Source organism: Hypanus sabinus, chromosome 1 (assembly GCF_030144855.1).
Source record: "Hypanus sabinus isolate sHypSab1 chromosome 1, sHypSab1.hap1, whole genome shotgun sequence".
NCBI classification, from domain to species: Eukaryota; Metazoa; Chordata; class Chondrichthyes; order Myliobatiformes; family Dasyatidae; genus Hypanus; species Hypanus sabinus.
Window position 1 is genome coordinate 202773733 of NC_082706.1, and position 17208 is coordinate 202790940.

The 17208-nt window shown below is 41.4% G+C and overlaps 1 protein-coding gene across 2 annotated transcripts in view; it reads left to right on the forward strand.

Annotated features, from left to right (window-relative positions):
- LOC132401993 (upstream-binding protein 1-like) overlaps positions 1-17208 on the forward strand; it is a 98270-nt gene that overhangs the window by 43361 nt on the left and 37701 nt on the right. For both annotated transcript variants that reach the window (XM_059984415.1, XM_059984425.1), the window contains exons 5-7: positions 6875-6981; positions 7639-7791; positions 10508-10618. In XM_059984415.1, the coding sequence (XP_059840398.1) occupies positions 6875-6981; positions 7639-7791; positions 10508-10618 (371 nt within the window). The remainder of the gene's footprint in view (positions 1-6874; positions 6982-7638; positions 7792-10507; positions 10619-17208) is intronic.

A 17208-nucleotide genomic window follows, 5' to 3' on the forward strand; every position in this document is an offset into this window, starting at 1 on the left:
CATACTTACTAATCCAATTTACCATCCCATCATCCAGATCATTAATGTATATGACAAACAACATTGGATCCAGTACACAACCCTGAGGCACACCACTAGTCACTGGAACCTTATGAGCTCTAAATTTATGTATCACCAGCTAGTAGCAGATTTGAATCATTCAATGTACCGAGTCTGCTCTGCCATTCCATCAAGACTGATTTATTATCCCTCTCATCCCCATTCTTCTTTCTGCCAGTAATCTTTGATGCTCTGACGAATCAAGAACATACCAGACTCTGCTTTAAATATCCTAATGAATTCAGCAGATTCACCATCCTCTGGCTAAACAAATTCCTCATTATCTCTGTTCTGAAGGGATGCCCTTGTATTCTGTGGCTGTGCCCTCTGGTCATTGAATCTCTACTGTAGGAAACAATTTCTCCATGCCCTCTATCTTGGACCTTTCAATAGTTGATGGGCTTCAATGAGATCCCTGCTCATTCTTCTGAACTCCAGTGATGACAGGTCCACATTCATTTTCTTGCGAGCAGAACAAAGAAATGCAGTGTAATTAATGTAAAACTACACACAAAGACTAACAAACAATTCATGTGCGAAAGAAGAGGAGCTCTGCAAATAGTAAACAACTAATAAATAAATGCTGAGAATGTGAGTTGTAGAGTCCTTAAGATCGACTCTATAGGTTTGAGCTGAATTAATATAATTTGTCTTAGTCACAGAACACTCCAGCAACACTCCAGTCCGTTCAGCCTATCTATTCCATGCAGAACTGTTAATTTGCCTAATCATGTTGACCTGTACCCAGCCCATGGCCCTGCATGCCCCTCCCATCCAGGTACTTATCAAAATTTCTCTGTAATATTGAAATTGAACCAGTATCTACCAGTTCCACTGGGAGCTTGTTCCACACTTTCACCACCCTGAGTCAAGAAATTCACCCTCATGTTCCTCTTAAACATTTTACTTTACCATCGTCCTATTCAACTTCAACATAACATCCCAGCTCCAATACGCAGTACTTTGATTTATGAAGGTTAACATGCCAAAATCTTTCTTTACAGCCCCATTTACACATACCTGTACTTTCAATGCATTCCCAGATCCCTTTGTTCTAATGCACTCCTCAATGCCCTATTGCTCACCATGCAAGTCCTACCCTCGTGTCCTCCCAAACTGCAACCCTTCACATTTGTCTACAATATATTCCATCAGCTATTTTTCCATCTTGTTCAGATCCCTCTGCAATTTTTGATGGTCTTCCTTGCTGTCCACCACTCTGCTCAATTCAAGTTCAGTGTCATTCAACCGTATGCATGAATACAGCCAGACAAATATAGACAGGATGCAAAACATAGAACTGACAGCACATACAGCAGAGCAACATAGTTACAATAAAAAAATAATGTAGCCCAAGTCCCTGAGTGTCATGGCCTGTAGATTGATGGTGCAAGGATGTTATCCTGGAGACGCATTTCTGCAAGAACAGCCTGAAGCAGCTCCTCATATTGTGCAGTGCAGACAAATGCAAATCAGCTTGTCTTCCAGTGAGTGAACATTGGAGGGCAGTACTGACGGGAAGAGCTAGTCCCTGATCCAGCAGTGTCTCCTTCCTTGGCAACCGCAGCACATGGCCCCAAGGCGTGAATGAGGGCCAGTAGGACCAGTGAGATCAGTAACAGATCTTGTCTTGCATAGTCTAGTTGGGATTTCTATGTACTGATTAAGTAGACTTCCCTGAACACATTTGCCATACTCTATTCCATCTAATCCTTTTATAGTATGGGAGTTTCAGTCAAATGTGGAAAGTTAAAATCACCTATTATCACAACTTGCGTTTCTTGCAACAGTCTGTGATTTCTTTGTAAATCCCGTAACTGTTGGGTGATCTGTAATATAATCCCATGAACATGGTCATACCTTTCTTATTCCTTGGTTCTACCCATTGAGCCTCACTCGCCAAGCACTCCCGGCGGTCCTGTCTGTGTACTGCTGTGACATTTTCCTTGACTATTATGCCGCCTCACCCTCTTTAATTTCTTCAGCTCCATCACATCTAAAACGTACAAAAATAGAAAATCTACAAAACAATGCAGGCCTTCGGCCCACAATGCTGTGCCGAACATGTGCTTATTTTAGAAATTATCTAGGGTTACTCATAGCCCTTTATTTTTCTAATCTCCATGTACCTATCTCAGACCCTCTTAAAAGACTGTATTGTAACTTTACCCCAGTTGCTGGCAGCCCATTCCATGCACTCACCATTCTCTGTGTATTAAAAACTTACCCCTGATTCCCTCTGTACCTACTTCCAAGCACCTTAAAAATATGCCCTTTCGTGTTAGCCATTTCAGCTTTGGGGAAAAAGCCTCTGACTATCCACATGATCAATGCCGCTCATCATCTTATACACCTCTATCAGGTCTCCTCTCATCCTCCATTGCTCCAAGGAGAAAAGGACAAGTTCACTCAACCTATTCTTGTAAAGCAATCCCCAATCCTTGTAAATCTCCTTTGCACCCTTTCTATGGTTTCCACATCCTTCCTGCAGTGAGGCAACCAGAACTGAACACAGTACTCCAAGTGGGGTTTGACTAGGGTTCTATACAGCTGTAACATTACCTCTCGGCTCTTGAACTCAATCCCACAGTTGATGAAGGCCAATGCACTGTATGCCTACCTAACCACAGAGTCAACCTGTGCAGCAGTTTTGAGTGTCCTATGAACTTGGACCTCAAGATCCCTCTGATCCTCCACACTGCCAAGAGTCTTACCATTAATACTATATTCTGCCATCATATTTGACATACCAAAATGAACCACATCACACTTAACACACACAAAATGCTGGTGGAACACAGCGGGCCAGACAACGTCTATAGGGAGAAGTACAGTCGACGTTTCGGGCGAGACCCTTCATCAGGACCTCCTTGCACTAGGGAGATACCAGTCAATATTGGGGAAATTAAAATCTCCCATCACGACAACCCGGTTATTACTGCACCATTCCAGAAACTGTCTCCCTATCTGCTCCTTGATGTCGCTGTTATATTGGGTGGTCTATAAAAAAAACACCCAGTAGAGTTATTGACCCCTTCCTGTTCCTAACTTCCACCCACAGAGACTCAGTAGACAGACCCTTCATGACTTTCTCCTTTTCTGCAGCCGTGACACTATCTCTGATCAGCAGTGCCACACCTCCACCTCTTTTTTCTCCCTCCCTGTCCTTTCTGAAACATCTAGAGCCTGGCACTCTTAAGTAGCCATTCTTGCCCCTGAGCCATCCAAGTCTCTGTAATGGCCAAAACATCATAGCTCCAAGTACTGATTAACACTCTTAAGTTCATCCACTTTGTTCATGATACACCTTGCTTTAAAATAGACACATCTGAAACCCTGAGTCTGAGTTTGAGCGTATCCCTTCTCTAATACTGTCTACAAGCTTTTTTGATTTATGAGCCAACCACCCCTTCCTCCATCTCTTCAGTTTGGTTCCCACCTCCCAGCAATTCTAGTTTAAACTCTCCTCATTAGCCTTAGCAAACCTCCCTGCCAGGATATTGGTCCCCCTTGGATTGAAGTGCAACCAATCCTTTTTGTACAGGTCACTCCTACCCCAAAACAGGTGCCAATGATCCAGAAATCTGAATCTCTGCCCCCTGCTCCAATCCCTCAGCCATGCGTTTATCCTCCACCTCACTCTTTTCCTATACTCACTGTCACGTGGCACAGGCAATAATCCCGAGGTGACTACCTTTGAGGTCCTGCTTCTTAGCTTTCCTAACTCCCTGTAGTCTGTTTTTAAGACCTCCTCTCTTTTCCTACCTATGTTTTTGCTACAAATATGTACCAGAACCTCTGACTGTTCTCCTTCCCACTTCAGGATATTCTGGACGCGATCGGAAACATCCCGGACCCTGGCACCTGGGAGGCAAGCTACCATCTGCGTTTCTTTCCTGCGTCTATAGAACCGCCTGTTTGACCCCTTAATTATAGATCCCCTATCACTGCTGCCATCCTCTTCCTTTCCCTAGTCTTCTGAGCCATAGGGCCAGACTCTGTGGCTTCCCCCAGGTAGGTCGTTCTCCCCCCCCCCCCCCCCCCCCCCCATCACAGTATTCAAACAGGAGTACTTACCGTTAAGGGGGAGAGCCACAGGGGTACTCTCTGGTATCTGACTTTTGCCCTTCCCTCTTCTGACTCTTGCCCACTTATCTGTCTCCCAAGGCCCTGGTGTGACTACTTGCCTATATAGCTCCTCTCTATCACCTCCTTACTTTCCCTGACCATATGAAGGTCATTGAGCTGCATCTCTAGTTTCCTAACCCAGTCTCTAAGGAGCTGCAGCTCAACGCACTTAGTGCAGATGTGGCTGTCAGTGAGGCTGGGAGATTCCCAGACATCCCACATCTGACATGCAATGTAGAACACCGGCCTCACAGACATACTTCCTATTCTTAGTTTCTAGAAGTAACTTACTTCGCCTCGACTGAAGCCCTCCTATCTGTCTCCCTCTACTTTGTTGCCCGCTCTATAAAGCTACCTCCTTTTTATACTCTTCCTGCTGATCTAACTCGCTGATGTCCATGCACCTGTGCAGTGCTTCAACCAACGGAGCACTGAGTTGCTGTCCTGTCCCTGCTGCAACCAATCACCAACGGCTGCAGTGTCATAATTCCATATGTTGATCCATGTCCTAAGCTCACCTGCCCTTTTTAACAATACTGCTTACTTTGAAGTACCAACAACTCTGAACATTTGTATGTAGACTTAATAGCATCTTTTGCCACACCATTCCACATTCCATCATGTGGTCTGGTTCCCATAACCCTGCAAACCCCTTCCCTCCCATGTAAGTCTAGCAAATCTTCCCACAGATATTAGTCCCATTCCAGTTCTGGTGAAAACCATCTGGTTTGCACAGGTCCTTGAAGCCGTCCCTCAGTACCATTTCCTTAGATGTTAATCTTTCTGATCTTCCTATTTCTGGCCTCACCAGCATGTGGTACATGTACCAGTCCTGAGATTTCAATCCTGGAAATTCTGTCATTTAATTTATTACCTCTGACACCCTGAACTTGTGTTGCAAGGCATCTTCAGTCTTCCCACCTCCATTGATGTAGACCGCAACATCATCCCACTTAAGAATGCTGTGGACTCACCTTGGAATGACCTTGGCACCCAGGAGGCAACATACCATCTGAAAATCTTGTTTTTGTCCACCAAACTGCTGTCTTTTCCCTTAAACAATGAATTCCTTAGCATTTATTAGGTTAGGACTTTATTCCTTGGAGCATAGAAGAATGAGGGGGGGGGGATTTGATAGAGGTTTACAAAATCATGAGGGGTATAGACAGAGTAAATGTGAGTAGGCTCTTTCCACTTAGATTAGGAGAGATAAATACCAGAGGACATGGCTTTAGGGTGAAAGGGGAAAGGTACAAGGGGAACTTCTTCACTCAGAGAGTGTTGGGAGTGTAGAACGAGCTGCCATCTGATGTGGTAAATACGGGCTCACTCTTAAGTTTTAAGAATAAATTGGATAGAAATATGGATTGAAGAGACCTGGAGGGTTATGGATTGGGTGCAGGTCAATGGGACTAGCGGAATAATGTTTCCGCACATACTAGAAGGGACAATTGACCTGTTTTCTGCGCTGTAGTGTTCTATGGTTCTATTACAGCCTGCCTCTTCTCCCCTTCCCCTTCTGAGCCACAGAGTCTGGCTCCATGCCAGGGACCTGACTGCAGTGACATTTCTCTGCATGGTCATCACCCTCAACAATATCCAGTGATATGCCTGTTATTGAGAGGAATGGCCACAGGGGTACTCTGCACAGATTGCTATCTCCTTTCGCTCTCCTGACGATCACCCAATTATTTGTGTCTTGCACCTTCTACCTTCCTCTATTGCCTGTCAGTCGACCCCTCAGCATTCTGAATGATCCAGAGTTCATCCAGCTCCAGCTCCAATGCCTTAACATGATTGGAAAGAAGCTGTAGCTGGACAGGTGTAGTCATCAGGGATGCTGGATATCTTCCTGCCTTCTCACATCCTGCAAGAGGAGCTTTCCACTATCCTGCACTTCCCCACTGCTCTAACTGTGTAATAACATAGAAAAATAATTAACCAGGGAAAACATATCTACCTGTCCTCTGACATCTGCCTCTCCTTGCTGAAGCCTCTGTGAGCCAAACACACTCTTAACATTGATCCAATCACACAGTAGCCGCTCTGCTTAAACCTAACTTCTCTTATTGACCTTTGAAGAAGAGAAGAAGAAAGCCCTTAACTCTGAGTGTAGTCATCGGGATGCTGTTGTGACGGCATTTTTTTTTTAGCAGGCCTTCTTGTTTTTACAAGGCTGACATTGAAGCCGGTACGGATGGAAAGCGTGCAAGGGAGCTGACTGGATTCGAACTTGGGGGCCTTTGCTCCGAAGTCCGGCGCTGATGCCTCTACGTCACCAGCCGGCTCACTTACTGGCTTTTGCCAATTGCCTAATTATGCAAAATCCAATGTCTCCTCAAGATCTGCAGTGTGCAGAATGTCCCAACTGTCCCTGGTCTCTTCTGTTGAAATTTTGTTTTTTGTAACAGAATCCTGACATGATTGACTCATACAAAATGCTGGAGGAACTTACCAGGCCAGGCAACATCTATGGAAAAAAAAGTACAGTCGAAGTTTTGTGCTAAAACGCTTCAGCAGGACGAGGTCGACTGTACTTTTTTCCATAGATGCCGCCTGGTCTGCTGAGTTCCTCCAGCATTCTGTGTGTGTGTTGCTTGCATTTCCAGCATCTGCGGATTTTCTTTTGTGTGTTTTGATTGTATATTATTGTTGTATTTATGACAACTATTTGTTTTTAATATAGATATCCCGATGTCAGTTGGAATTATTGACCCCAGAACTAATCCAGCTCAATTGAATACTATTGAATTCTTATGGGACCCAGCTAAACGCACTTCTGCTTTTATTCAGGTTTGTGAAGTTGGCTTCCTGTTTTAAAAGTTGTATTTAATGGGTTTAAATAATGATGTTACAGCTTGTTGAGAGTGGCTGGAGATAAGTATCTACCAAAGGAGGTGTAAGGCATTCCTTCCCTCTGCTAGTCTGCAGTTCACCCTTGGGCAGGGTGTAGCACCTCCTTGGCCCTGCTGATCAGGGTCACATGAAACTGCGGGAGCAGGTGGTAGATGTTTTTATGAGCAGCTGGTTCACATCTCAAGTCCTGGTTATGTAACCACTGACGCCAGGCAGACACTCTCTGTGGAGTATTGAGAATGGCTGGGTTCACACGACTCGTAAATACACTGTCCAGAAGAAGGCAGCGACGAACCACTTCTGTAGAATTTGCCAAGAACAATCATGGTCAAGACCATGATTGCATAGGTCATATGAAATGGCACATAATGGTGATGAAGATATGAGAGTGGTGATCTGATGTTTGATGTCTGATTGTACCTTATTGTTTTGTGAATAATGTTTGAAATTACACAAAAACATCCGTGTGGTTAGACCAGTTTCACTGTTGCTAGCTGTAAATTATCAATAAATGTATAAAATACTCAATCTTGTGGTGGTGTGGTTATTTTTACAGTATAGTTTTAAACCTAGAATTTCTGATTGTTCTTTCAGGTACATTGCATTAGCACAGAATTTACGCCCAGAAAGCACGGGGGTGAGAAGGGGGTTCCGTTCAGGATTCAGATAGACACATTCAAGCAAAATGAAACTGGAGAGTACACAGATCATCTTCATTCAGCCAGCTGCCAAATAAAAGTTTTTAAGGTATTGTCTATAGACTTATTTTACGTTTAAGGTGCCTCTTCTTTTGCTGCATCTTGAAGATGTTACAGCTGCTTTAGTTTTCTTGTACTTCAGGACACACAGTAAGTACATTTGTCAAATGATAAGTTTGTGCAAACTTGTAAATCCAAAGTCCTGAGGGTTTAGAAGCCTTGCTGATGCAATTTGAAACAGATTCTTATGTTGTGGTGTATATTTATTGGTCTGAATTTTGCAATTCAGAAAGGAGCCACCAAAGTCCTTGCTTGAATGAACTAAGTTCTGGGCTGAAAATGCAGAACTTGCAGACAGATTGAATTGGTGATGGGGGTTGGGAATAGAGGGTTGCTGAATCTTTGTCTGCGTTTCATAGTTAGATTTCACGTTGAAGACAGACGGGATCCATGTTTGGGTGAGGGGAGGTGTTGGGGGCTAATCTCTAGAATCAGACCTGACATGGGATATGAGATTCCATTGATTACAAAAGGAATTCCAAACCTGTAAGCTTAGAGGCAAATGCAGAGGTGAGTTTTTCCCCATTATTCTGCTTTAAGTTAAATCATTCCCTAGCGTTTTAAGTTAACTTTATTTACATGACTTCAATTTTATTTGTTCCTGGGCAGATTTTACTATTTAAAGTCGGACAGATTTGGCAGCTCCACTCCCATCTTTGCTTTCTGTCAAAGGTTGTCAGTACGGGACAGGAGAACCCCTACTGTCTGACACCAAATCTTCATTCTTATGTCTCTGCCCAACTCGAAAGTGGGGATGGTCAGTGAAATTGGCCCTTTCTCTGGCCAAGGTAAATGTGGGTTCAGTCACAGCCCTTATAGAATACCAGATGAAGAAATGTGTCTTTAAAAAGTTTTCAGTGCTGTGATCAAATGTTTGTGGTGATTGGCATTCTGTTTATTTCCAAGGTGAAATTTTTCAGTGAAGTGGAAAAGTAAGTAAGCTAAAATCCCCTATTGTATAACCCAAGATATTCTTTTGATCTTTATGTTGGTACATTAAAAGGTGATCATACAAGATAAAGATCCTATCTTCAATGGCCTGAAGCTCTGCGGCACATGTATTATGGAAACTTAAGTCATTTTATATCGTGATAGCTTTATGTGGGGCTCTATTTGTTGATACTTGAATATTTTTTTCTCCTTCAGCATTTTGGCAATTTTCTATCTTCACTTGTTTATTGTGGAATTTGTTACCACAGACCACTGTGGAGGCCAAGTCACTGGGAATATTTAAAGCAGAAGGTGACTGGTTCTTGATTTGCAAGGGCATCAAAGGTTATGGGAGAAGGCAAAGGAATGGGTTTCAGAGGAATAATAAATCAGCCATTGTGGAATTGCTCAGCAGACTTGATGGGCGAAATGGCCTAATTCTGCTTCTGTGTCTTATGGTCTAAATGTGACTTCTAAATGAGCACTTGCATTAGGCATTCCCTTAAAATACCTTTTACAGGCAAGGTTCAGAATAAATTTTGATAGTCTGCTTGACTTTGGTGAAGTGGCGCATCAGATTTGATTCCCCCGAAATAAGGATCTTTCTCTTTTATTTAAAAAAACTGGATTTTAATCTAAACTGATTTATTGATTTCCTAAGACTGAGATTTATAAACATCCCCTATCTGAAATGCTGGTGGCGGAAGTGTCTCGGGTTTCAGATTTTAGAATATTTGTGTGTATATAATGAGATACCTTAGGGGTGGAACCCAAACACAAAATCCATTTACATTACATATACAGCTTACGTGCAACTGGTGCGAAGCTCACAGAGTGAACAGTCCACAGTCGGGGCGCAGTCTCGTGATGGAGTTGGATCCTCCATAGTCTGCCGGAGTTAAATCATCACTCCCAACAGTGATATCATTTGATGTCATGTCAGCACTGGAAAAAAGAATTTGGATTTTGTATAAGCGGTCCTCAACCTGTATTACATTCCTATTGCACCTGAATTTAGATTAGTTCATTTATTGTTCTGCTGGCACATATGATCCTGTAGCATCTGGGCCCATCAGTAACTGCCACTGCCTTGAGGCCTTAGGCAGCCATGTTCAATACTGTCTGTCAGGAGTTTACAAGTTTTTCCTGTGACTGCGTGGATTTCCTCTGGCTGCTCTGGTCTTCCCCTCACATCCTAAAGGCATGTGACAGATTAATTGGCTGCTGTTAGTTGTCCCTAGTGTGTAGATGAATGCCAGAATCTGGGGCAAGTTAGGCCATAAAACATAGGAGCAAAATCAGGCCTTTCAGCCCAACGTATCTGCTCTGCTATTCGGTAGTGGCTGATTTATTATATAGGTCAACCCCATTCTCCTGCCCAGGTTCCTGTAACCTCTGTTGCCCTTCCAAATCAATCTGTTAACCTCCGCTTTAATTATGACTAGTGACTTGTCCTCCACGGCTGTCAGTGACAATGAATTCTACAGATTTACTGCCCCCTCGCTAAAGAAATTCTTCCTTATCTCTGTTCTAAAGGGACACCCTTGTATTCTGAGGCTGTTCCTCGGATAGGGATGTTGGAAGAACTTTTAAAAATGGGATTAAAGCAGGGTAATTGGAAATGGGTGGTTGACAGATTTGGTAGACTGAAAGGCCTGTGGCTGCCTGAGTATAATTGGGGTGACTGGGACTTAAGCATCATTATTAACAGGTAGCAGTCTAAGTTCTCTACCTCACTTTTCAGTTACAGGACTAAAGCTTTTCTATTTTTCCAGCCAAAAGGAGCAGACAGAAAACAGAAAACAGACAGAGAAAAAATGGAGAAACGCACTCCTCAAGAGAAAGAAAAGTATCAGCCTTCATATGAAACAACTATCTTGACTGAGGTAAAATACAGGAAAGTATAGGTTAAGGAGGAACAGTGAGAATGCAGGTAGTGCAAATGCATTTTCTCTTAAATTTGGAATAAACAATGCATCATAACTCTGACAATCTAAACTATTGTCTTCTGTGAAAGTGTTTCAAAAATGCATTGTTAGTGTTATCTTTTTGCTTTTTATTTTATTTTACCACCTCCATTTCATGCAATTTTGTGTTCCAATTGTTAAATTTATTTGATTTCGTTGCTCTGAAGAATGTAGCAAATCTTAACCAAGCATGCTTTCTGCGGACACTACAGGAAGTTCTGAAAAATTGAGCATATCTTACAGGGTTTTTATACCCTAAAACCATAATGCATAGATGCTACTCAGCTCATTGAGTCCACTGCGCCATTTCATCAGAGCTGATTTATAATCCCCCTCGACCGCTGCCTTCTCACTGTAACCTTTGATGCCATTACTAACCACGAAACCTATCGCAGGCTTTGCACTCTAGTCCTAGACATTCGCACTAGAGGAAACATTCTCTTCATGTCCACACTATCTAGGTCTTTCAATATTTCATTGATTTCAATGAGATCCCCTTCCCTTCATTTTTCTAAACTCTTAAGAGTATAGAGTAATAGAACATGACAATACAGAAACAGGAGCTTTAACCCAACTGTTTTGTGCTGATCTATTAGTCTGCCTAGTCCCATCAACCTGCACACAGACCAGAGCCTTCTATACCCCTTCCATCCATGTACCTATCCAAATTTCTCTTGTGTTGAAATCCACATCCACAACTTCCACTGGTAGCTTGTTCCATACCCTCACCCCTGAGTAGATAAGGAGTACCCCTTTATGTTCCCCTTAAAGCATTTCACCTTTCATCCTTAGCACGTGACCTCTACTTCTAAATTCACCTATCTTTAGAGGAAAAAGTCTGTTTGCATTTACCCTATCTGTACTCATAATTTTGTATACCTCTATCAAATCTCCCCACATTCTTCTATGCCCTAGGAATTAAAGTCCTAACTTATTCGAACTTCCCGTATAACTCAGGTCGTCAGGTCCTGGCATCATCCTTGTAAATTTTCTCAGCATTCTTTCAATTGACATCTTTCCTGTAGGTAGGTGAACAAAACTGTACACAATACTCCAACTTAGGTCTCAGCAACGTCTTGTACAACTTCAACATAACATGCAAAATCTGGCACTTAATATTTTGATTTATGAAGGCCAATGTGCCAAATGTTTTCCTTATGCCCCTATCTAGTTGTGACGTCACTCTTAAGAAATTGTGGATCTGTATTCCCAGATCCCTCTGTTCTACCACACTCCTCAGTGCCCTACTACTCACCGTGCAAGTCCTACCCTGGTTTTTTTCACCATCTCTGCTATAACAGCTTCATGCCTTCTTTTAGCCCTTCTGATTTCCTTCTTAAATGTTCTCTTGCGTTTCTTATATTTCTCAAGTACTCATTTGCTCCTTCCTGCCTAAACATGCTACACACCGCCTTTTTATTGAATCAATACCTCTCGAAAACAAATATTCTCTAAAGCTGTTATCCCGCCTTTTATTCTGACAGGAACATACAAACTCTTTATTCCCAAAATTTCACTTTTCACCATGTTTCACTAAAATTTCTCTTGGGTCTCCCATTTACCAATTACACCTTTGCCAGAAAACAATCTGACCCAGTCCATACTTGCCAGATACTTTATGATACCATCAAAATTGGCATATCTCCATTTTAGAATTTCAGCCAAAGCACCAGACTATCTTTTTCCGTAATTACCTTGAAACTAATGACATTATAACTAGATGGAAAATGTTCTCCTACACAAACTTCTGTCACTTGCCCTGTCTTATTCCCTAATAGGAGATCTAGTATCACACTCCCACTAGATGGGATTTCAAAGCACTGATTAAAGAAGCTTTCCTGAGCACTTTTGATAACCTTACGTTTCTTACTACAGTCTGCAATCTCTACAAATTTGCTCCTCTTAGTTTCATGGAGTGTTGGATGGACATTATCACTTTCTATTCCCCAGTTCTTTGTACAGCTTCAGTAGACAAGTTCTCCAGTTGTTGTGTCTGTGCACCACTGTGACATTTTTCCTGACTAGCAATGCCACCCCACCTCTGTAATCTCTTGTCACTTCTGAAGCAAGGGAACCCTGAACATTGAGCTGCCACTCATGCAATCAAGCCTCACTAATGGCTACAATGTCAGAATTCCACAAGAGGATCCATATACTAAGTTCATCCGCTTTTCTTACTATACTTCTTGCATTGAAATATGCACAACTCTGAACATTAGTCCAACCATGCTGAAACTTTCGATCGCTGACTTTGTATGTAGGCTTAACAGCATCTTTCATCACACCACTGCACTAACTGCTCTGGCATTCTGTTTCCAATCTCTCTGGAACTCTAGTTTTAACCCCCAGTGGAGGACAAAGAAACCTTCTCACAGGGATGTTAGTCCCCCTTCAGTTCAGATACAAACCATCTTATCTGTACAGGTCCCACCTTTCCTCCAAGAGAGCCCAGTGATTCAAAAAATCTAAAGCCCTCCCTCCTGCATCATCTCCTTAGATGTTAATCTGTATGATCTTTCAAGTTCTGGCTTCATCTGCTCGTGTAGCAATCCTGAGATCTCAACCTTGGTGGTCATGTCCTTTAATTTAACACCTAACTCCCTGAACTCACTTTACAGAACCTTGTCACTCATCCCACCCATTTCATTGGTACTGACGTGGACTATGGCCTCTAGCTGCCCTGCCTGACCAGCCTTATAATGCCTCAGCTTTTGCCTTCATTCACAATCTAATCTTTCAGTATAGCATCTTGAATGGAGTTACATATCCTAGGTCTGTAAGAATCAGTGTTGTTTAGTTGTAGGTGATTTATTTTTCTCTGGAAGATATTCTATCCTAGACCTCTCAGAATCATTTATTTAGTCAACACATTTATGCCGTGCTGAGCTTTTCCTCATGTCGGTAAAAGGTTTTATTGCACATGCTTTCTCTCATTCTTAGGCATAATTTCATGGTTATCTTTTCTGAGACTCCTTTATCAAGCTAACATTCCCCTTGTCTGCAAATGCAGATTAATAATAACTTTAGTACTGAAAACCCGGGAGGCCTTGTACAATTAGCTGTTCAGTCATTATTGCCTCGGTTACTTCCTGTGGAAGCCACTGCGGCTGATGCAGATAACTATAATGTGATGGAAAGTCTGGTTCAATTCTTCCCCTCTCAAAAGCAAGCCCAGCAAAGTAAACCTCGTGGCTAATTTCATAGTAAGTACAGCAGATTTTAGCACATTTCAAATTATTCAGGGCATGTTTTTCTTTAAAGTATGTACAGGAATGTGCATTCAACTTTCTGGACATGTTTAAACAAAAACCCTTGGGAAAATCATTAAAAATCAAATAGCCTTGCTGGGTTAGACCTTATGATGCAACATGACTGATCTTCTTTTATGCTTATGAATACCTGTGGTGTCTCCTCACAACTGGAAGTTTTAACTTCTTCAGCTGCCTTTTAGTTTATTGATCTTTGTTGGTCCACTAATTTGTTTTTACAAATGATATGTTTCTTTCAGAAAGACAGTGTTAGTAGTGTATGATTAAAATAACTTACTTTGACTTGAAGCTAGGTGCCTTGACTTTCAACCTCCAACATGGAAAAGTAACTTGGTGATCATAGCTTCACAATGCCAGTGTACTTCAGTGAGCAGTTAATATTCACACACCAATTGATCTCCTATCCTTTATTCATTGGACTTTCGTTAGTTGTGTATCTTTTATTTCCTGACCTTGCACCTATTACCAAACCCTGAGTACACAGTAAAATCCTTTCTGCCTAGCATTATCCCATAAATGGACCAGAAGTTTCTTGTGTTCAACTCTTTATTCTGACCACGTGGCCACCTAGTTTTAATGTTAATTGTACATTTTTGCAAAGGTACTAAATTTTGCTATGCTGATGACTTTTTTTTTTGATGAAGACAGTTTTTTGGGGTTGGGAAAGAAAATCCAATTTGCACCATTTTTATTAGTGTTTCTGACTACAGTGAAACATACCTGACACAATTATGTTTTTGTTTTGTTTTCCTCATTTGTTCATCCCACATGTTTTCATTTGCCAAATTTCATTTCACTTCACTGATTGTATTTGGAATTTTATTTTCAGTCTAATTATACACTTTTTTTCCCTTAAATGTATGACAGTACAAATAACCTTCAGTGTTGTGTATTTCAGGATAGCAGTGCCTGATTTGTTCTAATTGAATTCTTATGCTGTCACTGGTGTCCGAGCTACACCCTACAAATACGTTCATCAATTTGACTGTACCTGAAATAAGTCGGTTTTGGCAGGGTGCACTCAACCATTTTGGAGCTATTGGCACTAATTGGCCTCTTTAGTTGTCAGAAATTTTCAGTCAATTGGACTGAAGGTTTGCATGCTTGATATTACTGCAATACAGCGTAGTTTTCTTTCTCTTCAACATTTATTGACTTGGAGTTGGAGGGGTGATTAGATAATGTAAGCTTCTGGAATGGATAAATGCATTTCCTCAGGTGATTAAAGGCCATATAAATGACTTTATTGCATGCTAAGCGATGTAAAGGTGCTGGAAATTTCCCAAAACTTGCATTTGTTAGGTTTCCACAGCTGAATGGATTGTGTTCCAGTTGTCAGTGTTGCGTGAAGTATGAGGAAACCCTTTTGAAATAATTCCAAATTTCTTACTAGTCAGGCTGATGTCTGTTCCATTTTGAAGGAAGAAGCTTTCAATGTTATGCTTTTGTGATTAATTCAAGGCTATTCAAATTGAAGTATCTAGTAAATGTGTAGCATTGAAATGAAAGGTTCTGAAATTGCGAGTTCATTTTGGCTTGCAAGAGTACTTTTGAATAGGTGAGCCAAAAACATTTCCTGGTCTCCATCTCCAGTTATGTTTTAACCATTAATTAACATGCATAGGTGTGGCTTTGGTAGGTATTTAGTAGTTGTGTGCTTTGAATTGCTTTGAGAAAGCAAGTTTGCTTCATGAAAGATGAACTCCTGGGCTAAATTTGAATGCTTTAGCCGGTACTGTTTTGTGTTGGCAGTACACACAGTACACTCTATCTATAGAACTCTGTCAACTGCAGGCCCCATTTTGAATTTTTACTGGCAAACATATCTCTATGCATCAAGGAATCCATCACTGATGGATGACCATGATCTGTTTTCCAGATCCCCTTTGTCAAGTGGCTCTGCTCTGCACTGTTCTAGTTGAGAGCACCTTGTTTTAGTATATATATATTTACTGAGCTACAGCATGGAATAGGCCCTTCTGGCCCTTTGAACTGCGGCACCCAGCATTCCCTGACATAATCCTCGCCTAATTACAGGACAATTTGCAACAGCCAATTAACCTACTAATCGTTATCTCTCTGGACTGTGGGAGGAAACTGGAGCATCTGGAGGAAACCCACACGGTCATGGGGACTACTTACTGGCAGTAGTGGGAATTGAACCTGGGTTACCTATATTGTAAAACATTCTGCTATCCACCGCCATGCCGCTCCAATGTGATGTCAAAGTTGTTATTGTGTCATTGGCAATAGTTGAATTCTGATAATCTAGCACACTATGGACTTGGCTGGATTGGCAGATTTTCTAATCTGTTGAATGTTATTTCATTCAATCCTTCAATACTCTTTTCATTCATTTTGTAGATATTATATAGTACAATAAATTTCCTGTGATCTCATTAAGTTCAAATGCTCTCTACTCCCTACTAAATGGAAAGGGAATATTTTAAACATTATCCGATGAGCCAGATGTGGAACCATTGGACTTCTGGAATATTCAGATAATAGATTATTGGTGCTTGTTAGCTAATGCTTCCTTTTAATATTTAAGCATTTTACTGTAATATGTGTTTGTTTAGTGGCTGTGTTGGTTATAGAGTAGAGTACCAATTTGTATTAGCAGTTATAGTTAGCAACTCTATGCCCACATCTCTCATGAATATCGAGGACTTGGTGTATCCCTTTTGGGATGATGGCCTATAGCCATACTAATTTCAGTGGAGTTTTATCTAGCTAAATAGAATAAAGTGTATCCTTATTAAGCCTTTAAAAAGAACTGCAGACAGAATCATTATGAATTTTGAATCCTGGAGCTCTGAGTTAAGCCTTAATGTGTTGAATTGTACCGGTTTGGCTAGTAGGTGGAAGGGAAGTGCTTTCGGGGAGAGAAGAAGCTGATACTGTGTACTTCCAGCTGCATAGAGATATTAAGATTAGAACTCTTTATTACCCATCTAAGAGATGTGACCGATTGATAGATAGAAAAACCATACAAAGATTACAAATGATTAAACCCAAGAGTGGCTGGCTTTCTCACGTAACTGAAGTGCAAATTTCCTTTATGGGTGAGATTTTTTCCCCGCTATGCATTTACTCCAGCATTATATGTGGTAGAAAGTATTCATTTAATCACTGATCGTGAGGTACCTTATTATTCCAAGGTTTTAATATTAACACAAAAGGTTGCAACTGTTGGAATAAATGTGCAATATAACTTGAATTTGGCCATTGCTGAAATGT